Here is a 24,184-nt window from a genome sequence, read left to right as displayed (position 1 = left end):
CTATCGTCACCCTCTACTACTCCTCGAGCGCTTCCATCAGTGCTGTCTCCGCACCATTCCTGACATTCATTTGTACGTCTTCACAACCAATATTGAAGTCCTCAAGCAGGCAGAAACTGCCAGTATCGAAGCCATCAACCATACTGGACAGGATGTATGAACAGATAAGAAGGATTGCATAGCAACATAGAATCCTTCGGATGATCTTTTCAGTGTGACCGCTGTCACACTGGATTTAAAGCGCTCTTCCAAACTCAACTTCAATAGCATCTTTCCTAGCTATTTGCGAAAATGCAAAACACACTGTATGTTTGGGGACTTTTGCCCCACTCTGTAGACATAATCCCCTTGAAGAGTTTCAGGTCACATGACCAATATTTGCCAATTGAATTCTACAAACCTAAACAGCACATGGTACAACTGAGTTTTGTTCATAAAACCCATTAACCCCTTAGTGGCCAAGCTTTTTTTTGTTTTTCCATATCCCACCCCCACCCCCTCCTTTTATAAAATCGTAACTCCTTTATTTATCCATCCACGTAGCTGTATGAGGTCTTGTTTTTTGTGGCATAAGTTGTATTTTTCAATGGTAATATTTAATGTACCAAATGTACTGAAAAACGTAAAAGAAAAGGCCTAAACCTTATCAAATGTATTAATATGTTTTTTACCCGGCCCACTAAGGGCTCAGTCACACGGATGTATGTGTCCTCATATTTTGCGCAGATTTTTCACTTGTGTAAAATATGCAGTACACAGCAAATACACGTGTATATGCGTATTTGCTGCATATATTTAATAGCCATAGCCTATATTGGTGCGTATTACGACACACTGCACTTTTTTTCACGCATGTGAAATACACAGTACATAGCAACTACATATGTACATACGTGTTTGCTGCATATGTTAAATCTCCATATCCTATTTTGGTGCATATTACGCACCAAAATAGGACATACCATGTTTTTCTTTTCACGCATGTAACAAAAACGCAGGTATGTGTGGCCCAATAGAAAACAATGGGCATTTACCACCACGTATTACATGCGTGTGTTATACATACATAATATGTGTGCGACATACATCCATGTGAAAAGTAGATACACAGCAGCAAAGGAAGGCAAACATTGTCCTCTGGTGCTCTAATAACCTTCTTTAGGCGAGAAGGGAAATGCAAAATTCAGAACCTGTCAGGATCAAGACCCACATCACATCCAGCAAAAATACATATTCCTGGCAACATAAGATGTATTAAAAAGTTACTCTTTATTCCTCCATAATAAAATAGCTGGCGACGTTTCGACCTATGTAAACAGGTCTTTATAAGCTTGTTTTTTGATACATGTTTTTGATGCATCCATGTGAATGAACCCTTAGCCTTAGTGTCTTCCTTTATAGGGTGATATTGGGACATAGTCATCTAAAGCCTGTTTTTATACTAAATAATATAAGAAGCAGCTGCAAATACATTTACTAACATAAGTGAAAGTTCTCATTAGTGCCCGGTGTGTCCATGATTTATGAAGGTTTTTCAGCAGCCAACATACTATTTACCAAGAAATGTGCAAATGGGCATTGCTTTCAAGCTCTTGGACCTATGCTATTAGCAAGAATAGGAGCCCCAAGACAGCCGATCACTATAAAGGCAAATAGAAGTCCTAGAAACAGAAAATATATGTAATAACAGCAATACTATTTATTTTTCCTTCTAAAAGCATTTTTTTTTTTTTAGGGAAATTGAACACAGTATCGCTGTCCTCTGCTGTGAACCGTCCTGTTCTGTAGCTTATCCCCTTTAGGCTATGTACTTTGCACTTTTCTTCTGGCCTTCAGGTCACATGACCAGCACTCTGATCTGTGTCCTGCAGTTAAAGGGGTTGTCTCGTGAAAGCAAGTGGGGTTCAGCACTTCTGTATGGCCATATTATTGCACTTTGTAATATACATCGTGTATTAAATATGAGCTACACAGAAGTTATTCACTTACCTTTCCTGCGCTGGCGTCCCCGTCTCCATGGCTCGATCTAACTTCAGCGTCTAATCGCCCGATTAGACGCGCTTGCGCAGAAGGATCTTCTGCCTTCGGGTCTGCTCGGCAGCAGCGGCGTTCTGGCTCCGCCCCCTTCTACGTGTCATCGCGTAGCTCCGCCCCACCATGTGTGCTGATTCCAGCCTCCTGATTGGCTGGAATCGGCACACGTTACGGGGCGGAGCTACGCGATGACGTGTAGAAGGGGGCGGAGCCAGAACGCCGCTGCTGCCGAGCCGAAGGCAGAAGACCCTTCTGCGCAAGCGCGTCTAATCGGGCGATTAGACGCTGAAGTTAGACGGAGCCATGGAGACGGGGATGCCAGCGCAGGAAAGGTAAGTGAATAACTTCTGTATGGCTCATATTTAATGCACGATGTATATTACAAAGTGCATTAATATGGCCATACAGAAGTGCTTAACCCCACTTGCTTTCGCGAGACAACCCCTTTAATGGGTCAGATTTATGTCAGCTACCATAAAGAAAAACAGTCTTTTTTTTACTCACAGCAACCAATCACTGTGCAGTTTTCATTTTGAAGAGCACAATACAAAATGAAAGCTGTGCTGTGATTAATTTCTATGGGCAAGAAAGACAGGTTTCCTTACGACAATTGACCTAAAGCTGCTCCATTAACTGAAGGACAAAAAATATGGTCATGTGACCTGGAGGCCTTACGAAAAGTGCAAAGTATGTAGCTTGGAGGGGATGAGCCGCAAAATTGTATTCTTCGTAGCAGAGGTCAGTAATGCTGTCTGTATCCCCTGTGGAAAAAAACCCTAGGTGTGGAGAATGCATCTCTAGATCAGAATAGGGGGCTTAGTCTAATGTTAGGCTGAATGATAAGCCTGACAGGACTGGGTGGTGTGGCATGAGGCTTTGCTACATCTCCGTCCAGCTGTTTCATTGAATTCCTGGACAACCACTCTAACAAAGTTTTTCTTGGGTGTGCCTACCCCTTCACCAAACCCTTTCACCATTCGTTACCTTTAGGTGTGCCCCATGACCTTATTAAAGTCCCCACAATTTGTTGAGTTGACCACTACGGATGTTGCCTATCACGGTTTACATTCTGATGACATGAATGTAGTTTTGCCAATCCAAAAGTGTTCTAAAGCAGAATCTTCAGAGATATTCATTGTGAGGCATTAATCTGTAGTTATACTAGTACTCTGCCTCTTACTGGGAGTTATTCAGTTTCCATAACACCTGTCCATATGTCCAATATGATTATAGTAGGAGGAGGGGGTCTTCTGTTCCAAACTTGGTTTTTCTTGTGATATCACCTAATCAGCAGTAGTCTCAGCAGCAACGTTTTCAGTTACCTGCTCATTTGAAGGACCATTACATCCTAACTTAACAGACCCTAATCAAACTATTATCAAGAACTCTTAATTATTTTTTTTTTGGCCTGTAATTATCCTGATCCCTGAGCCTCTAAAGTTGGACTTACTCTGGGTTCCCTCTGCCTGCCGATTTATGTGCATGGCTACTCATTGGTTATGAATTGTGGTTAATGGTCATCTGTTAATGCCCACTGTGAACATGTCAACAAATTGGACCAGTGGTTCTTCAACTGGAATGTGACCCCTAATTGTAAGCAGGCACAATCTGGAAGGCAGCTTTAGCTGAATTTTTTGGGGGGGCTGCAAAGCTGTTGGTTCAGGAGACAAATTGATCTGACTTTCAAACATTTTGGCATAAACTGCAACCAGTGGTGAAGTCCAGTCCATGTTCTGGCTGGTGAGGCCTCAGTAAAAGACTGAGACCATGAACTAGACTACTGTTAAATAATACGATTTGCTAGAAAGAAACTGAAAACTAGTTCCAAAAAGATGATTCAGTGGCCTCACAAATAGCACTATTACATTTATACTTAAGACATTACCTTTCTTGTGTTTATATCTTAACAGATTCCAGGTTGGGGATTTGGTACTCATTATCTTGGATGAACGTCATGACAATTATGTGTTATTTACAGTCAGCCCAACGCTGTATTTCTTGCATTCAGAATCCCTTTCGGCATTAGATCTTAAGCCAGGTGAGTGCGGTAAGTGTCACCCATCAGTATTTCATTGTCATTCAAACCATTTATATGTTGCCTTTCTATCTCATGGAAATATGCACTGTGCCTGGATGTTGCACAATATTTGTAACATTATGCTCTTAAATCTTGGAGATGATGTGTCTTATCTGCCTTTTCCTCAAGCAAGCATTTCCTCTGATTTATCATTTGAGTTATATATTATACGTTCTAAAGCATCATGGTACTTTACCGGCCAAAAATGGAACATCTGGAATACAAACACTGTTTGCTTCCATTCCATCGCTGTAATGTGAGGTTTAAATTCTCTCATAATTGGTAAAATGGTACTTTAATATACAATACCTGGACATATCTTGTACTAGTTTCTGTTCAAGTTCACATATGCTTCCAACATGTGTAGTTATATGTCAGGAGTGGTTTATGTATGTTCACAGAATGCTGCTATGTTGAATAGTGTATTTAAAGCCCCCCTTTACACAAGCGTATTATGATGCCCACTAAAAACGCTGCACTAAGCCTCCATTCATTTCAATGTGGCTTCTCAGACGGCGCTTCAACGCACGCTAAAATGAACGCTGTGTGTTCTATTTTTGGGGTGTTCAGTGCATTTTTGACACCCTGCATCGCCCATTGAAGTAAATGGGATGCGTTAAAAACGCAATTAAAAATGATGTGTACAGCGTTTTCAACGCTGCTTACTGTGCGAGCGGGGAGGTGGGGGGGGGGGGGGGAAATATGCAGGCAAAAGCTCACAAAAATGCTGTAAAACATCTGTGTGAGAGTGGCCTTAAGGTATGATGCTGATGTATGCCAAAAGAGCACTATTGGCATATGTCGGCGCAGTAGCATCCAGTGAGAATTTACCAGTATATACATCTAATCTACCCTACCAAAGCAGTGTGAGTAGAACTTTAGGCTGCCTTCACATGGGCATCAAAATCGCACAAGATTTGTGCATTGCGAGAGGCACAAATATGAACCCCATTCTTTTAAATGGTGTCATTCCTATGAGCAATATTTTCCTGCAAGGTACCGCGATACTATGCTGCATGCATCGCAGCGCCCATTGTTTTCAATGGGAGAAACTTTTGACAAATCTCATCCACATGGCTGGCTCCCAGGATTAACGGCCGCAGGCTGATTTGCCGCAGGGAAATTCTACGCCAAACCCGTCCTGCGTGAACCCAGCCTTACTGTGCCTTCACACTTACAAGAAAATTTTTGGAGCGATGCGAGAGTGAGTGAAAACGCAGGATTATGAAACCAATGATTTTCAATAGTTTCCTTTACATTTGCAATGTTTTCAATCATGCGATGTTGCGACAGAAAAAAATTTGCAGCATGTCCTTTCTTTCTGCATTTTGTGTTGTTTTTTTTTATCTCCTATGTTTCCTTATGAAGCCTCCTTCTTATCGAATCGCAAAACACAAACTAGTGATTTCCGTGCGATACGTTTTTAACATTAGAAAGTCCTATTGACTTTCGTGTTAAAAAAAATCACGGCAAAATCGCGTGAAAAAAAGTGTGAAAAATCGAAAGTGGCAGTGATATTTTTTAGTGAGAAAAAGCGCTGACGCTTAAAAATCGCGGGAAAAAAGTCACGATTTTGCGTCTATTTTCTTGCAGCGATATCGCGATCGCCAGCATGAGGTAGCCCTTGCAATGAGATCACAGGCTGCAGGTCTGTTAACATAGCAGCCTGGGGCCTTGTGACCGTGCCTAGACCTGCCATGGATGGCTTTCAATTAAGCTGTGCCTTTGGCAGGGCTTAATAGGATGCCTGTGAAAGTACGACGCGCTGTATATTGTACTGTACAGGCTAATTCTTTGTCTGTTCTTCTAAGAATGTACAACTGTGGGACAGCCTACATATCTGCGCCCCCTCTCCAAAGCTGTTAAGTTCACACATTTGTATTATACAGTGATCTGTGAGAAATCCTTCCCACTTCTCCCAAAAATAGACACAATTGAATCCTGTAATTAGTAATGAAAAGCAGTGAACAATGGAAAGCCTTGTTTTCATGCTGACAGCTCTTTATGTTTTAAATTGCTCAGCTTACTTTTCTCATCTGGTTTTGGTCATAAACTGGAATTATCCAGAATATTTTCAGTTAAAATGGTTTTATCTCACAAAACCGAAATGTTGCTGACACATAAAAAAGATGGTGTGATCTGTTGTTAATATGCAGAAGTCGCTGACCTTTTGAAGTCATTGCTGATTAGGAGTTGAGTAAACTTAAAGTAGTGTACTATCAAAGATATCACATACTGCCATATTTGCGTAGTCTATATCAGTGTTCCCAAACCTGTGGTTCTCCAGCTGTTGGAAAACTACAACTCCTATCATGCGTTTAGAGTCACAGGCTGCAGGGTTTGCTGGGACTTGTAGTCTTTTTCAGCATCTGGAAAGCCACGGGTTGGGGAACACTTGTCTATATAATATTATTTAAGGATGCGTTCACACAGATTTTACCCCTCCAATTTGAATTCAGTTAAAAGGGTGAAATGTGCTGCAGATCTGCACCAAAATCTATAACAAAATCCACAGCAAATCAGTGACGTATGAATGCACCCTAAAGTGGTTTTCCTGCTCTAAAGGTCTGATGACCTCTTCTCTGGATAAGTCATCAGTAGCTGATCTGTGGGAATCTTCCGCTCCGAGGCCTTAATCAGTATCCAAGAAAGAAGGTGGAACCATACTGCAGACTTGGAATGCACTTAAAGGGGTTGTCCCGTGGCAGCAAGTGGGTCTATACACTTCTGTATGGCCATATTAATGCACTTTGTAATGTACATTGTGCATTAATTATGAGCCATACAGAAGTTATCAAAAGTTATTCACTTACCTGCTCCGTTGCTAGCGTCCTCGTCTCCATGGTTGCCGTCTAATTTTCGCCGTCTAATGGCCAAATTAGACGCGCTTGCGCAGTCCGGGTCTTCTTATCTTCTCAATGGGGCTCCGTGTAGCTCCGCCCCGTCACGTGCCGATTCCAGCCAATCAGGAGGCTGGAATCGGCAATGGACCGCACAGAAGCCCTGCGGTCCACGGAGGGAGAAGATGCCGGCGGCCATCTTCACCGGGTAAGTAAGAAGTCACCGGAGCGCGGGGATTCAGGTAAGCGCTGTCCGGTGTTCTTTTTTAACCCCTGCATCGGGGTTGTCTCGCACCGAACGTGGGGGGGGGGGGGGGTGTTGAAAAAAAACAAAAACCGTTTCGGCGCGGGACAACCCCTTTAAGGGTTTTTTCTAGGCAGCCCCCACTATCAGTGCTAGGATACACTGGGGTCGAAGCAGAAGCCCTGTATTAGTGGTGTTCGTAAATGCAGGCGCAGCTTTCATTGAAATCAATGAGATTTCAATCCATTCGTTTTACAGGCCTTGTGTGGCACAGTGTGTTAAGGCAGCAGAATGCAGTCTTAAGCTCTCACTCACGACCTGAAGGTTGCGGGTTCAATCCGGTAGCCAGCTCAAGGTTGACTCAGCCTTCTGAAGTCAGTAAAATGAGTACCCAACTTGCTGGGGGAATAATAAACAAATTGCCTGAAAGCGCTGTGGAATAAGTTGGCGCTATACAAATAACAAATCCCTTCAAAATTTGAGACAAGTGTATTAATATTTCAGACATTCTGTACTTCAAGCTGCAAGGAATGGTGAAAGAGAACAAAATATGGACTGGTCCAATAAAAAGAGGCGTATCATACAAATTAATATAGAAAGACACACATAGTGTATAACCATACAAGATATAATATCCAGAGAGAGAGGGAATTTGAGAAAATTGTAATTGGAAGTTTCATACAGCAGTAGTTATCTTTAGTCACAGGATCCTGTGGCAGGTGACGTCACCATCTAGCTTTAGCCTTATTCTGAAACTTGGTCATCAGTGGGGCTCCTCACCTGGCTTGGCAGTACTGATAGGTCTCCCTTTATTATTGTATAGGGAGTGACCTGAATCTGGCTGAGCCAAGCATAAAGAGACCGGCAAGGAGCCACTCCGATGACTCTTCTCCCAGTTCTCTGCTCCTTTCCGAGAAACACTGTAAGACCTAGCTCTCTGTAGTGTGGGTGCCTGCTCGTAGTTCTGCCAGTATAACTCTCCCTTAATAACACAGTAAGCTCCACATCTCCCTTTAGCTGCACCTGTAGACATCCAGCAGAGTATCCTCAAAATGTCTAGCTCTGTATCAAAAAAACACTATTAAGATTGCAATGAAAACGTGAACTCTGGATTTTCTCCACTTTTGATTCGCCAGTACTAAAAAAAATTGTAATCTTCTCCCTCCATTATAATACAGGTTTCCTTCTAGCAGAGAAGTATTTTTACTCTCGTTCTTGTCCCCATCCTATAGACATATAATTAGTTCTGCATTGCAGTACATCAAGCACCAGGATCCTGCACAGTGTAGCATTGATGAGGCTGTTGCTGAAAAAACATATGACTTGTTGATATCCCAGTGACATAGTATTAGCTGCCGCTGGGTTTTTGCCACTTCTCAAGCATTTTAACTGTCCAGACAGGAGATTGAGGCTAATATTTAGAATATTATCTCATGTATTTATGGTTGGACATTAACCTGCAGAGTTTGTTTAAGCTAGAGTAAAATAAATAACATAAAGCAGCAGGACTAAGTCAGGCAACGGGTAGACTAACCTTAAAGGGTAGCAGGTTTTTATTTAGATTGATTTTATTTGAAAATGTTTTACCTAATTATCCTTCAAAAACATCTGCGACGTCTTAAGTCATGGTGAAATGATGGAGTCCTCTGAGGCCGAACTTATAACTGTAAGGAAATGTTACCACTGTTAAAATGTAAAGTTCATATATTGCTGCCTTTTTAAAAGTTGCAATGTACAGCACACAGCATATACATTTTATTACGTTTGCACAACAAAAAACACTTTGAACGCGAGGACAGGAAAACTATTTTTTTAAAGACCTATGACATTTTTATTTTCTATCGACAGAGCTGTAGAACACCTAAAAAGGGGCAATTTAAAGTTTCCATTGATAGAGTTTTGATGTACTTGAAGCGGTTGTCCGAGTTGTAATATTTCCACATGCACTGACAAACCTGCATGTACCCACCTCTCCCTGCTCCTGCTGTGTCTTGTGCTGATTGGCTGCAGTACCAGTGACGTCGCATAAACTGAGCTAGACTGCAGCCTGTAAACACACACAGGGATGGAAGACCAAGCGGTGGTCCGGGACATAGCTGTAGCAGTAAGAGGTGATTTTCGAGTACTTCAGTACTCGGGTGAAAAGATTCGGGGGGGCGGGGGGAGGCGTGGCGGCGCGGGGGGTAGCAGGGGGGATCCCTCTCCCCCCCCCCCCACTCCCCGCTGCAACCCCCCACTTACCCACGGCGCCCCCCGAATCTTTTCGCCCGAGTACGGAAGTACTCGAAAATCGCGGTACTCGGGCGAAAAAGGGGCGTGGCCGAGTACGCTCACTCATCTCTAATAAATAACTTGATCATTTTATAGTTTTTATAGGTCATTTTGAATGCATTTTAAGGTCATTATGAATGCAGCAATAACAATAGTGTGTATTTTCTTTTTTTTACCATAAAAAGTGCCTATTATAGGAAATGTGAGATTTTTTTTGTATAAATAGATTTTTCTTTATTAGAATTTCTTGAAACTTTAAAAAAAAATTTTAGTCCCACAAGGGGGCTTAAAAATGCAATCTTAAGATCACTTGTCATCGTCAGGATTGATTACAGCATTTTAAGTGGTTAAGTTGCTGGTCTCTGAAGTTTCTCTGATTATGGCCTGCCATTAGGGCTAGAATTCAGCTACACGTAGACAGCCAAGCATTACTCCTCCCGCCACAGGACTCCTGCAACACCGTAAAGAGGCACATATGCAGTTTTATAGCCCATTGGTGATCCCTATGTAAAAAGCACATCTGGGCCATCACTAACAGTTTGGCGTGCACGTTGGTGATTACATTTGCACTTATGTGTCCTTTCCTTTCTAGATAGATTAAAAATGTTTAGAAGCCTTTCAGTTACAGATTTAAATTGCATACAACATGTTGCTTTGTTGTTAGATCACCAATTAACTATATTACTGTTTAAAATGTAATGCTAACTATGCCCTGTATATACTTGTTTTATGTAGCTTCTGGTTCCTCTAGAAGACCCTGGGTACTTGGTAAAGTGATAGAAAAGGAGTATTGCCAAGCAAAAAAGGTAAACTACATACATGTGCTGCAATTGTTTTGTAGATCTTAGTCACATATTTATTTACATGTAACATACTAGTAGACCCAGAGATGGTAAATGAAGGGTTCTGGTAATGATCGAATATGCACAGATATTAATCTGTGTTATAAGTGAGACTTAAAGGGTTATAACCACCAAATACATTTATTACATTTCCTGGTTGTAAATATGTGATCACTGGAGGCTGATTTGGCCGTTTCCACCACACTTGAAGAGTTTGAATGGAGTGGTAGCGAGTATGCTTGACTGCTGCTCTATTCCAATGCCTCCTCACCACATCTGGACTGCTGAGGAGGATCTCAGGAACCCTATTCTAGTAATTGGGAGGGTGACAGAACCTAACAAGCAATCCAAGAAATGAACTTGAGTTTTACCAATATAGAGGATGTGAGCTTAGGCTGCACTCATATTTTTTTTTCTTTGTGTCTATATAATTCACATTTTTTATTTATTTTCGCCGTAACGAGAACAGGCCCTTTAAGAAGATGCAGTATTAGAAAATTGACCCTGGAAAATAACTTTTTGTAATGATTAGCTAAATCAGTGTTTGTCAACTCCAGTCCTCATGACCCCTCCTTCCCCCCTTGGAGATCCCAAGCCACCAATCTCCAGCATCAACTATTGGCCTAACCTGAGGATAGGTCATCAATAGGAAAAGTCCTGATCAACCCCCTTAGCTTTCTTTTAATTACTTTACATTTTTGGTCATGACTTCTATTCTATTCAACAGAGCCATGACATGTGTGATTACAATTTATACCTGAATCTAGTGAACCCCAATGACTTATAATGGGTCCACTGAGTTTTTTTTTTCTTATCGCAAGAATATTGGTGCAGACTATGCTATTCTTGCTTTGAAAATGCAAAAGAACACCCACAGAACTTTCCCTAACAGCATTGTGAACCGTGACCAAGTAATTATTCTCTTTGATGTACACAAGTACACTTTAGGATAATGTGGCAGTTACAGCTTTTATGGCAATATAATGCTGCGTTGACCCAACTCCTTTCCCATTGTTGGGTTCTGCTTAGTAAGTGACATTTATTCATCTGTCTTTGTTTCAGGCTCAAAACCGATTTAAGGTTCCCCTGGGTACAAAATTTTACCGGGTGAAAGCCGTGCCATGGAACAAGAAAGTCTAAACTGCCCACCTACTACATTACCGTCACACACTTATACCCTGGCTTGTTTTACCCATATATATCCATAGCCTAAACAGCTGCTCATCCTTTTTTCTATGAAGATTGGAGTTCAGGTCCTCAATGGTGTTGTATAATGATTTTGGGGGGGTTGAAAATGTAAATTTGTCATGAAAGGATTTTGCATATCTGCCCTTGTTTTCTTTCATCCAAACTACTTAGAAATGTGGACCAAGACAAGTTTGTTCTTTGACAGAGCAGATGATATGGGTAAAGTTCTTCTTTTTATTTTAGCCATACTTTTTGCCTGATAAATATAAATTAGCTCGTACTTAGATGTTAAATGTTAGTTACCATTATTACCAGCATTTGTCTCTTTGTGAAACACATTTATCTAAAGTACCGGCACTCTTCAACATGTCCTTTATAACCTGTGTACATTTTACAGCAAGGAGGAGTGTGTATGGCATGCAGATAATCACCATTTTCTTTACTATGAGTTTGCCTCAGTAAAAAAAAAAAAAAAACCTAAAAAAAATAAATAAAATTGGGAAACCGTATGATATATATTGGAATTTATCTATTTACCTAAAATATGGCTTGGTAATATCATAAAGGAAAGAAAATTTAAAAAAAATAATTTTATTGACTGGTCAATGCAGCTTTCCAATGCACTTTTGGTTGATTTCTTTAGGACATTTTGAAGGGAAGAATGTATACAGCATTATATGGTGTAAACCATGCTAAAGCAACCCCAGCCATACGGAAATCCTTTATGTTAAATAGATCTTACTGATTAAATTGTATTTTATGGTTGAGTTTCAGGCAAAAGAACTTCATTGTACATTAACCATACTCAAGTAACAAATTATTGTATTGCAAAGACATGTAGAGTTTTAAAACAATAAAGATTTAAAACTGTAAATGTTTGAAAATCTGTCTTTTAAAAAAAACTATGTATACTGTACATATAATAAAACACAATATTGTGCATAATTTTATTCATGCATCTAAGTTATGTGAAATGTTATGCTCTAGTAATGTTTTCCAATAAAACAAGGGAAAAATTGTGTATTTTGGTTTACTAATTGAACATTTATATTTATTGGAGGATAAAGACTCCCACGGGTTGTAAAACCGATTCCTTACTTCTAATGGGTTATAAGATTAAAAATGGGCTATATTTTCATATAAAATATTAGATCAAGGATAGTTTAGTTTAATATTATATATTTTGTTTAAACCAACAAGTTTCTAGAAATCTATGCAAAAGCCTAAACTTAGTTTTGAGAAGCCTAACGGCTCATGCGTTACAGCTTTGTACAACCTCCGAGTTGTCCAAAGCTATACTATGGTACTTAGCATACTATAGGGCTATATTGTTTTCCCCCACCCAAATGTGAATGAACCCATTTTATGTTGGCGTAGCGAACATCGTGTCAATCTAGTTGTAGTAAATAGGGTACATGTAGTTTACAAGTTTGTATGTACTCAAGTTTGTATTGTTTAGATTGTTAGATTTATTTGACTTACTCTTTCCCCTGAAAGCAATGAAAATTAAAACTAGGCAACATCAGTAAGTGGTTACTAAAGATTAGGACTCTATAGTGAAGAAGATTGTTCCATAGGATTGGCACATAAATGTGGTGCTAATATGCAAAATGGGGTTAAAAAGTGAATCCAGAAACTATACGTTGGTAAGTCAAACTTCTATTGTAGGTAAGATGTTTGAGAGGTTTCTAAGGTTTCCTGGAGAACTGCAATGAAAATAGCCATTTAACTCCATTTCAGCATTGGTTTATGAGGGATTGGTCCTGTCAAACCAATCTGATAAGCTTCTATGAAGAGGTGAGTTCTAGACTGGATCGGGGAGAGACATTGGATGTTATATGTCTCAATTTTTCCAGAGTGTTTGATATTGCGCCACATAAAAAGTTAGTTTATAAAATGAGAATGCTTGGTCTGGGCGAGAATGTGTGTAAGAGGGTGAGTAACTGGCTCAGTGATAGAAAGCAAGGGGTGGTTATAAATGGTACATACACTGATTGGGCCCCACATTATTAGTCAGTATTGACTCAATTTTTTTTAATTTAGCTATTAATGGCCTCTTAGAGTGATTGTACAATAATATATCAGCACTTACTGATATGAAACTAAAGTTTTGGTTTTTTTTCAAATCAGATTTTTATTGTGGTTTTCACAAAATATACAAGGGTAACAGATAAAAACACGGTCAAATAGAAGCCCGAAGGCTAAAGGCTAAGGGTCCGACTCGAACCAGCGCTCAATAGTGAGAACTACCAAGGCATACATAGCATTTTCAACTTGGTGCGGTCGACGCCGCCTATACCTGAACAGAATAGTATATAGAAGAGGCTGAATTGTCTCGCCTCGGCTTTTACAGAACAGTTGTCCTATTCCAGTCGGACCATTATGAGGAGACAAAAAGAAGTATACCAAATAACCCATAATAAAAGGAGGGGGGGAGGGAGGAAGGGGAGAAAAAGCAGGGGGAAGGGCAGGAGGAGGGGAGGGATGCGTTATGGAACGTCTGCACTAGAGGGGGTGTAGAGAGGCACGACTCACTGATCCCACAACGCCAAGGATCTCACCTCACGCCACGGAGCCCAAGTCATGATAAATTTATCATGAGTTATTTGACGAGCTGTGGAGTTCCTCCAAGGAATACAAGTTGTCAACTCTCTCCCTCCATTGACCCAGCGATGGAGCTGTACTCTGAAGCCACAAGCGAGGTATCAGGGATTTGGCAGTATCTACTAGCAGGGCGATCAGTTTGTTCCTTTTCGGGTGAAAATGACTGCTGGGCCTCCAAAGGAAGACTAGGTCTGGGGAGAGGAGAACACCTGGCGCAATTTTCTGAATGACCTTTCCTACTCCCTGCCAGAACGGGGACAACGTCGGGCATGACCACCAAATGTGCAAATATGAACCTACGTCATTCTTACATCTCCAACAAGATACCTGAGGGGAGAGCTTGTGATCATAAAGCCACTGGGGAGTCCGATAACATCTGACTAAAAGTTTGTAGTGTGCCTCTTGGGCTAGAACACATGGCGAGAGGCCGAGAGATGTATCGAGGATCGTCTTGGTCTCCTCCTCTGAGAGCCGTATACCTAACTCTCTCTCCCATGACGTAAGATATGCTGGTTTGTAGTACTGATGTAGAGAGATAAAGGACTTACGTATAACGGAGATCTTTTTATGGGAGGACTTGTTTTCTAACCAGGCCTTCTCGAACAAGGTGAGGGGTCTGGTTGATTTAAATACGTTAAGAAATTCCCTAAAGAGTCCCGTTAATTGGGCAGTCTCCAGGAAGGAAAAGGTTTCCGTGGGGAGGAGACTATGCGGAATTGCTGGTGTCAGGTGGGAGAGAGCCTGTATATTAGCTATCGAGAACTCCTTAAATTTCTTCCATACTGGAGCCAAGGGCCAGTTAGCCTGAGGGTTCAAAATTCTAGGTATGGTATTGAGGGGAAATATGGGGGAGGGAGTTGGAGCAAGTTCCGTTCTGTGCTTATCCCATGCCTCACAGGGGCCCCTGAGGAGGGGGTTAAATGTTTTGGACCGGTAATGGACACCTTTGGGCATCCATAGGACTTCGGCTAGGGGGGGGGGGGGACTGCTATAGCCTGCAGCATTCTGATCTTGTATAGAATCAGGGGGAGAATGTATGTCTTTATGACATTCCTTCTCCCTAGCCAAGAGATAAAGGGGAAGTCGTATGATTTGAGGAGTTGTTTGACCCGGGCAATAAGGGGGATGAAATTAGTATTGTAAAGGTCCTCCGCTTTTTTAGACAGTTTAATACCTAGGTATTCCAGGTAGGACGATGACCAGATAAAGGGGGAGTTACTTCTTAATATGTTGTATTGCTTTAGCGGTATAGATATATTCAATACCGTGGATTTCGCAAAATTGATCTTAAAGTTCGATAACATGCCGAATTCTTCCAGAAGCTCAGAGAGTCTGGGAAGACTTCTCTGGGGATGCGTAACTAAAAAGGCTATGTCGTCCGCGAAAGCAGCAGACGATATCTGCTGTTCTCCCACACTCAGCCCCTTAACGCCTGGGTCCTGTCTGACTTTCAGAAGAAGGGGTTCAAGGGAGAGAATGAAAAGAGAGGGCGAGAGGGGGCATCCCTGCCGAGTGCCATTTCTTATGAGGAAGGGAGGGGAAAGGATCTCGGTAATTTTGAGTCTTGCGTGGGGGCAGGCGTAGAGCGAAAAAATCGCCTTCGTAAACTGCTCCAGAAGACCAAAGTGTCGCAGAACCCTCTCCATGTAGAGCCAGTTGACCCTATCAAAAGCCTTTTCGGCATCTGTACCTACTAGGTCAAGGGGTATCTTGTGGTGTTGGGCGTATCTGGCCGCATGGAGGAGTCTGAGGCAGTTGTCTCTCCCCTCCCTACCCTTAACGAAACCCGCCTGTTCTGTGTCAATCAAACCGGGCAATAACGGCTCTAGTCTTTTTGCTAACAATTTGGCCCATAGTTTCGTATCTAGGTTGATCAAAGATATGGGGCGGTAACTCCCACACAGTTCCGGGTCCTTATTGTCTTTATGAATTAACGTGATATGGGCTTCCTGGGATTGCCACGGCAGGGATGCCCCCCCCCCCCCCCCATCAGGTCGTTGAATAAAGCTGTTAGTTTTGGTTTTAGCACCGGGAAAAAGGTTTTATAATATTGTATCGGGAGTCCATCTGGGCCTGGGCTTTTATTAGGGGGACTAGAGGTTATCAAAGCCTCCACCTCCTCCTGTGTGACTGGTGTGACCAAAGACGAGGCCTCTGCAGTGTTCAGGGACGGCATCTTGAGTTGTTGGAGAAAATTGTCAATCTGAGCGGCAGGGTTCTCCACTGGGTGGGTACTATGGGTGTTTTGAAGATTATAGAGGTCCGAGTAGAACCTTTGAAACTCCTCTGCAATATCTTTTGAAGTGGTCAGAGTCGGTCCCGTGGGGGATTTAATAGCTCTAATCTGGTTTTTTATCCTAGCTTTTTTAATCAATGCTGACATGAGCTTGCTGCCCCTATTGCCCTGGGCATATATCTTATGCTTAAAATGGAGCTGTTTTTTGTTAAATTTAGAATTGAGCAGGAGTTTCAGGTCTGCCCTTGCTGCTGCAAGTTCCGCCATATTTTGTTTTGCCTGAGAAAGTTTCATAGTCAGCTCCAGTTTTGCAATCTTTGAGAGCTTCTCGTCTATGGTTTTTTGGTTACGTTTTCTGATACGAGAGCCCAGGGCAATAAATAGGCCTCGCATATAAGCCTTATGGGCTTCCCATACCATCGGGGTCTCCGACCCCTCAATTGAATTTAAGCAAAAATATTCTTCTAGGAGTTTATTTAAGTATTCTCTGTCTTCTAATTGGTCGAGGAGGGAAGTATTAAGTGACCATCTCCATTCCTTGGGTGTTGGATGGGGTAGTCGTAATGACGCATGTATCGGGGCGTGATTGGAAATCGTTATTGTATCAATATCCGACCCAGTCAGGGACAGGAGGAGAGAGGAGGAGATCAAGACGTAATCCAGTCTCTGAAAAGTGGCATGTACGGAGGAGAAAAAAGAGAAATCCTTCATGATAGGATGTAAGGTGCGCCAAGTGTCTACCAGGTCTAGTTCCTGGAGCCGTTTGCCCAGACTTTTTAATTTACGTTGGGAGATTTGGGAGCGGCCTGAGGACGAATCTAAGGTGGGATTGAAAGTGACGTTTAGGTCGCCCGCTAATATGATCTGACCCTCGCTGAAGTGCTTCAGAGTCTCCAGCTGCTTGAGCAGCCAAGAAATCTGCTCAGAATTAGGTGTGTAAAGATTGGCTAAGGTCAATTTTCTATTGTTCAGTGTGCCCTTAACGAATAAGACTCTACCCTCGTCGTCTCTGAACTGAGCCTCCTCGACGAAATTAATCGATCTGTGGAGAAATATGGAGACCCCTTTCGAGGCCGACGAGGGGTGAGTGCAGTGAAATGCCTTGGGAAAAGATCTCCCCGGTAAGGGAAATGATTTGTCTCTAGAGATGAGCGAGCGTACTCGGAAAAGCACTACTCGCTCGAGTAATTTGCTTTATCCGAGTATCGCTGTGCACGGGTCTGAAGATTCGGGTGCCGGCACGGAGCGGGGAGCTGCAGGGGAGAGCGGGGAGGAACAGAGGTAAGATCTTTCTCTCCCGCCCGCTCTCCCCTGCTCCCCGCTGCGACTCACCTGTCAGCCGCAGCGGCACCCGAATCTTCAGACCCGAGCACAGCGATACTCGGATAAAGCACATTACTCGAGCGAGTAGTGCTTTTCCGAGTATGCTCGCTCATCTCTATTTGTCTCCTTTGAAATGGGTCTCTTGGAGGAAGAGAATTTTAGTGTCATACCTCCTCAGAAGCAGCTCGAGATTGTGGCGTTTGGAAGGCGAATTTAGGCCCCTGGCGTTGAAGGAGGTGAGACGCAGACCACTCATTACGAAATATCTGTACTGAAATTGAGAGAAAATACACGTGAGCAATCAACACTATAATCGCCAACACAGTGAGGAGGGGTGCCTCCAATTAAACTCCTAAGCGCAGTATCCCAACTTGGTGGGTGGGAATGAGGTGTAGGAAATAAGGGGAGGAAAGGAGGTTAGGAAGGAACAATACGAAAGGAGGGGTATTAATACAAACAAATAAGCAATATAATGTAGAATACAATACCGCAGAATCTCTGCTGGCAAAAATAACCTTGATGAGTGCGCCTCGGAGGGTCCAAAGACTCCCTGCCGCAGGCTCACTCGTGGGGCAGTCTACTGAAGTCCCGCCGAGCAAAGGGCTCTGGCAGGAGGACAGAGTATTAGTTACGGCCTGGACGATACAGGCACCCACTAGCTCAAAAGAAACACAGTAAGCGGAAAGAGAGTTATAAAAATAGAAAAAATACAAAGGGCAAAAACCGAGAAGGGCTAGCGTGAACATATAACCGACAAATATCATGCCTGGTGCTCTTCTTACACATCGGCTTGAACGCAAAGTCTAAGACACGCCAGAGGTGGGGAGCAAAGTCATGAAGGCGACGAGGCATCCTTTTTCTCCCATCCTTCAGACACGAACCGCGACGGCTTGGACTTTGTCGGAGCTCCGAGCCTGTAATTCTGATCACTGTGGGAGCAAAAGTTAAGGTGGCGAGATGAGTCACCAAAAAAAAAAGAGAAAAGAAAAAAAAAAAGAATCGAAGTGGAACTGGAGACTCAGCCTCTGCTAGAAGGCAACTGCAAGATGAATCTCGCCTCCGATGGGCTTAGTTCAGCACAAAAGAGAATATCCGGAGAGGATCACTCTCCGCACTTAGGGCTTTACGAGTCCTGCTTGGGCTTCTTTTTCTTTCCCTTGGGGGATTTTAAATTACCCGCCACCATCCAGTCTCCTGGGTCCTCTAAGGATTGGAACCGAGGAAGCTCAGGGAGCGGCTGCCAATTTGGAAGTTCGATTGGCTCCATGCCTAGAAGGCTCCATAGGTTCTGCATCTCTTCTTGGGTACGTATGTTGACTCTCTTGCCTTTAATGGGAATACTGATGCCAAATGGGAATAACCATGTGTACCTGATCTCCTTGGATCTCAGGACCTCCAGTAAAGGACGAAGGGCTCGACGCTTTGCTAAGGTGGAAGGCGCTAGGTCCTGAAAGATCAGAATCGGCGAACCCTCAAATTTCAGCTCTTTATGGGTTCTGGCCGCACTTAGAACCGCGACTGTATCCGGAAACGCCAGCAGTTTACAAATGACATCTCTGGGCGGTTCTGAGGCTCCCGACAGGGGTCTGAGGGCACGATGGATCCTTTCAATGCAAATAGGAGCCACTCTCTCTTCCCCCAGTAAATTGCCAAAAATGGCTTTGGCGATTTTCTCCAGGCAATCGTTTGCATAGGACTCAGGAATACCTTTAAAACGCAGGTTATTGCGCCTGTTTCTATTTTCAAGATCTTCTTGAAGCAGGAGAATTCTATTTAAATGTTGGTGCTGTTCCTTTAAGGATTGTTCCAATTGCAGCGAGTGAGAAGTCATGGCCGCAGATGATGCTTCCAGGTCTTCCACCCTGTGACCTAGTTGTTTCAGCTCTTCCTTGATCTCAGCTAAATCAGAGCTGATAGGATGCAGGGCATGAGAGATTAGCGTCTTCATAAAGCTCCTGGAGACCGACTCACCATCTTCCTCCTCTGAGACCAGGTCTTCTTCCTCCTCGTGGCTAGGAGTAGGAGCGAGCGCTCGTGCCGGCGCCATCTTAGGCAGGGGCCGCGGGGACCGGGCAGTCCGTTCCCTGAAGAATCTCTGCATGTCAGCCTGTGTTTTGGCCGGTCGAGCTGTGCTCTGGAGGTCAGTGCTCTTTTCCTTGCTTGTCTTTCCCATCTCTGTGTCGGTTGATAGCTGCTGTGAGGTGCCGTGGGTGCCTGTTAGACGGAGCGCAGCTTTCAGGCAGCCATTGCGCTCGGCGTCCAGGCTCCGCCCCCATATGAAACTAAAGTTTAACACAAGAGGACAGTATATGGTTGCAAATGGATCTGGATAAGCTGTAGGCTTAGGCAGAAAAATGACAAATGAGGCTTAACACTGATAAAAGTAATGTTTATACACACGGGCAGGGGAAATACATGTCACCATTACATGCTAAATGAGAAAACACATTGGTAACACTGACATGGAAAAGGACTTGGGGACTTTAGTTAATTGTAAACTTGGCTTGAATAACCAGTGTCAGGTGTCTGATACTAAGGAAAATAAGATCATGTGATATATCAAAAGAGGTCTGGGTGCACCTGATGAGGACATTGTTCTTCCTCTGGTTAGACCATGCATGGAATATTGTGTACAGGCTTGTACAAAAATTTGCCACTTTTCTACGCCAGAATAATGGTGTGAGCCCTTAATCTAATGTCCCCCGATAGGAGTGGGGGAAGGAGGCTATGTCTAAGTACAGAGTGCTGCTGTGTGAGCTGCCAAGTCCAGTGAAAAGGATGAAGATAGACTGCAGTATCACAAAGAAAGAGGGGAGACCCGACTGATCCCGCCTCTATCACCGATTTGTCATGGATCGACTTATCCGAGCGCTCTCGCCATAATGACCGCTTGTCACTGCAGAGCCTCGATTGATCACTCTAGCAGGATTGCAAGCACGAAGTCGTTAGAATACAGATGGATTTTACCCAGCTTTCTGAGGCTTCTGCACGCATGCAGAACGAAAGCTCAAATCGCCCCCTGATCCAATCCGACGCCTCCAGCACTCTACAATACCTACACGCACTCGCTACGACTACCAGCTTTGGTTTTCCAGGTAAGCTGGAACTCGGACTAGGAATTCTTACTTGACAGCACAAAAGAATGGAGTGAGAACTACATGCTATATAATTTTTACTGTGCAAAACACGCAATCATTATAAGCATATATTAGGAACAACACTTAAAAATATTTAAAAAATTAATCATAGGTGGGTTCACAATCATATAAAGTGTAGAGTAGAGAAAAGAGGCTACATGCATTTTTTTAAGCAATGTATGGATGTATAAATTTACAAATAGCAAAAAATGCTATAAAACATAGCAATGAAACTCTCTATATAGACTCCTGAAAAACTTGTAATAACATGGTTGCATACCAGCAATGGGTCTATCAAAGGCATAAAGGAGTCCCACCCATGATACAGAAACACCTGTCATTCATATAAAGTATAGGATATATAAATAGAGGAGGTAAAGGCTATATACAGTCATGACCAAGTGCATAGATATACAAATTATGGAAAAGTATTACAAATCTTGGCAGTAAACCTCTCAAAGAACTAAAAAGTATAATATGCTAAAATCTATTGTTCACGTGTGTGTATTTTTCACACTATATTTGGTCGTATTACGCACCAAAATAGGCTATAGAAGTAAATGCGCAAGCGCAAATATGCAAGTAACCTGCGTATTTGCGCAGCACATCAATGAGCCCTTCTGCGGTTTTTTTTTTGCGTACATGAATGCGTAGCATATTAATGTACAGAAAAGACCACAAGAAGGGTCGAAATACACTGGCAAAATGCCCGTGTAAGCAAGCCCTAACACTAGACTGCTGTACTCTGTCAATTACATTTGTTTAGAGTTTTTTTTGGTAACGGGGTCCATGGGATAACCCTTTTAAAGATCCTAAGTATTTCTGAACTCTGAATATTTACTTCTGCTGAAGTGTTTCTCAGAAATGTTAAAACATATCACAATCCAAAAGTGGCTTCATTTAAGTGATATTTGAAGAAGCAAGGAGACAAGTGCTTAGTATGTCCACAAAACTTGCTGCCTGTAAGTGTAAAGTTGCCAGGATTCTGCTCATCCCTTAAGAATGAAAACATAGTACACTGACTAAGAACTTATATATAGCTGCCCTGTCACACGTCTAATTGTACAACCTTTGTATATTTAAAATGGCAATTCTGTCAAACAAAACAATGACGTGCTCTGTGCGGAGTCACGAGAAAAAAATGCACTTTACGTAATTGTTTGATGGCTCAGATTTCCCAAACATTTGATTAGAGGAAGCTCCACCTTACCTCACCTTTTCATTCTATACTGTCTTTAAATGAAATGTATTACGGAAGGAACGTTTATACAAGTTAAGTAACAATTTCTCTCTGTATACTGTATATTTGCGCTGAGAGAACCTGCTTGTGCCACACATGCCACAAGGACTGCGTAGGACAGGGAGACGGAATTCACACATGGGCAAAGGACGAGGAGAGGTTGGGACCTATCCTTGATCTTAAAGTGTCCGAACCTGGCTAATGAGTGGAGCATCAACCCTGAAAAGGGTGATCCCACAACCAGAATCTGGAGCTTTTCTGAAATGACCTTTGATTGAGTAAGGGAGAGTGACAGGCACCAGGAATGGACTATATGCGATTGATCCAGTAAACACACAGTGGACACCTAACAACAGCTATAAAATAGGAGCAAACTGCTCAAGGAGATAAAGGTACTACCTGATGCTGAACATGAGACAATACAAAACACTGATGCAAAGCAACACCACCACTAAATAACAGGATCGTATAACCTGCATCCTTTTCATAGATGAGCTGGTATAAATATCCAAGCAAAATTACTGATCCGCTGGATAAGCTGCCCGTTACGTCAGCCCACTGCCAGAAAGGAGAAGTTAATGTCTCTGGATCCAGTGCCGAATGATAATAAACATGTGCTGGGGCTGACACTGACATCACACCAAACCTATATCCACATTTCAGTGCTAGCCACTCTGCCTTATTACAGCCATGCTATAGACCCCTTAGTAAAGCCATTCTGCACCTCACTAGGCTTTGGTTTCATAAATAGTTTTTTATTTCTGTTGTATCCATATGGAATCTTACAGAGGAAAAAAAAAATCTTCTCTTGGATGCCATGTTGCACAGGGATATACCTATCAAATACAGTGCCCTAGCAAGTCACTATACAGCAACACACAGAGTGCCCTCAGGAAAATGATTTGAGTTTGAAATAAATGGTTATCTTCATCTACATCTCTTACCTCTCTCTCTTGAGAATTTGTGTATTGTGTTTGTATCTCATCACTTTCTACTTTGAATCAATAGTTGTGGCAACTTACAATTTTTTTCACTTTGCTTACTGAGGCTTGAACGTTTGTACAGTCTCTCCTTCCTGTCTGTCCGCAACTGAAAATATAGTTGTATGTTATATTATTGAAACTACCAATAAAAATCTATGAAAAAAAAAAGTTATCTACCCTCCACCAAAAATGCATAGTATTCAATCAGCAGTTTCTTGTTGATATAATTCAAGAATTGGAATCCCTCAGTTTTACTCATTGTGACAGGCAATGGCATAGTGAGTCGCAGTTGTAAACAGGATCTACCGTTCAATGAGGGAATGTGATGAACTGTCTATCAAAAGAAACAAGAGTGAATAGGAGTTTTATCATTTACATTGTCCCGACTAGACAACCTACGCCCTTACACTCTATTAGGGCATCCTAGAGCAGACTAACATCTGGCCACTGTGTTTTCACATTAAAATAACAAATGTAACTTTTCCTTAAATTTTTTTCTACATTGAGATTTATGTAGTTACTAGTTTAGACTCTCAAACTTTTTACCCTGATATCACATTAATTAGAAAGGACAATTGTTTTATCATTGACGAGAAAAATGTACTATGATATTTGGAGTGATTTCAACAAATGTTGATCAGCGAAAAGAAAATTCACTTTTTAAAAATGATGGTAGGCTTTGTTAAATTCCTATGGGGGCAGATCTGTTGTTGATGCCTGTTTGCTTGAAAGTTCTCGTCAAACTTCAATGTGTTTATAAAATAAAAGGGTGATACGGATGAGGTAGCCAAACACTGAAACATTTCTGGAAAGTTTAGTGGCTGTGTTATGGCATCCCCATTTTCAACTTTCCATCTTTATCTTTCCATAGGGCTCAATACAGAGATCTCTCCCATGATCTATTTATACACTATGACTGTAACAGGAGGGCATCTGCTACGTCTAGAGAAAAGAAAGTTTCTACACCAATATAGAAGGGGGTTCTTCACTGTAAGAGCAGTGAGACTATGGAACTCTCTGCCTGTTGAGACGGTGATGACAAACTTGATACCAAGAGTAGAAGAGAGCCATGGACAACTTTCTTGGGTGTAATAATATTATATGCTATAGTCACTGATTACTTTAGAAGGATCGTTGATCCAGGGATTATTCTGATTGCCAAATT

General features: G+C 42.2%; 1 protein-coding gene across 2 annotated transcripts in view; it reads left to right on the top strand.

Annotated features, from left to right (window-relative positions):
• RB1CC1 (RB1 inducible coiled-coil 1) overlaps positions 1 to 12,071 on the top strand; it is a 131,949-nt gene extending 119,878 nt beyond the window's left edge. Inside the window, exons 21-23 of one of the 2 annotated variants that reach the window (XM_066578082.1) lie at positions 3,945 to 4,072; positions 10,202 to 10,272; positions 11,371 to 12,071. In XM_066578082.1, coding sequence (XP_066434179.1) covers positions 3,945 to 4,072; positions 10,202 to 10,272; positions 11,371 to 11,448 — 277 coding nt within the window. In that variant the 3' untranslated portion in view covers positions 11,449 to 12,071. Of the gene's footprint in view, positions 1 to 3,944; positions 4,082 to 10,201; positions 10,273 to 11,370 lie in introns of both variants that reach the window. The other variant, XM_066578081.1, reaches the window with a different exon arrangement.
• The last annotated feature ends 12,113 nt before the right edge of the window (positions 12,072 to 24,184 follow it).

Source organism: Eleutherodactylus coqui, chromosome 9 (assembly GCF_035609145.1).
Source record: "Eleutherodactylus coqui strain aEleCoq1 chromosome 9, aEleCoq1.hap1, whole genome shotgun sequence".
Classification (NCBI taxonomy): domain Eukaryota; kingdom Metazoa; phylum Chordata; class Amphibia; order Anura; family Eleutherodactylidae; genus Eleutherodactylus; species Eleutherodactylus coqui.
The sequence above is the reverse complement of the archived record's forward strand: the minus strand, read 5'-3'. Positions and strand labels throughout refer to the sequence as shown.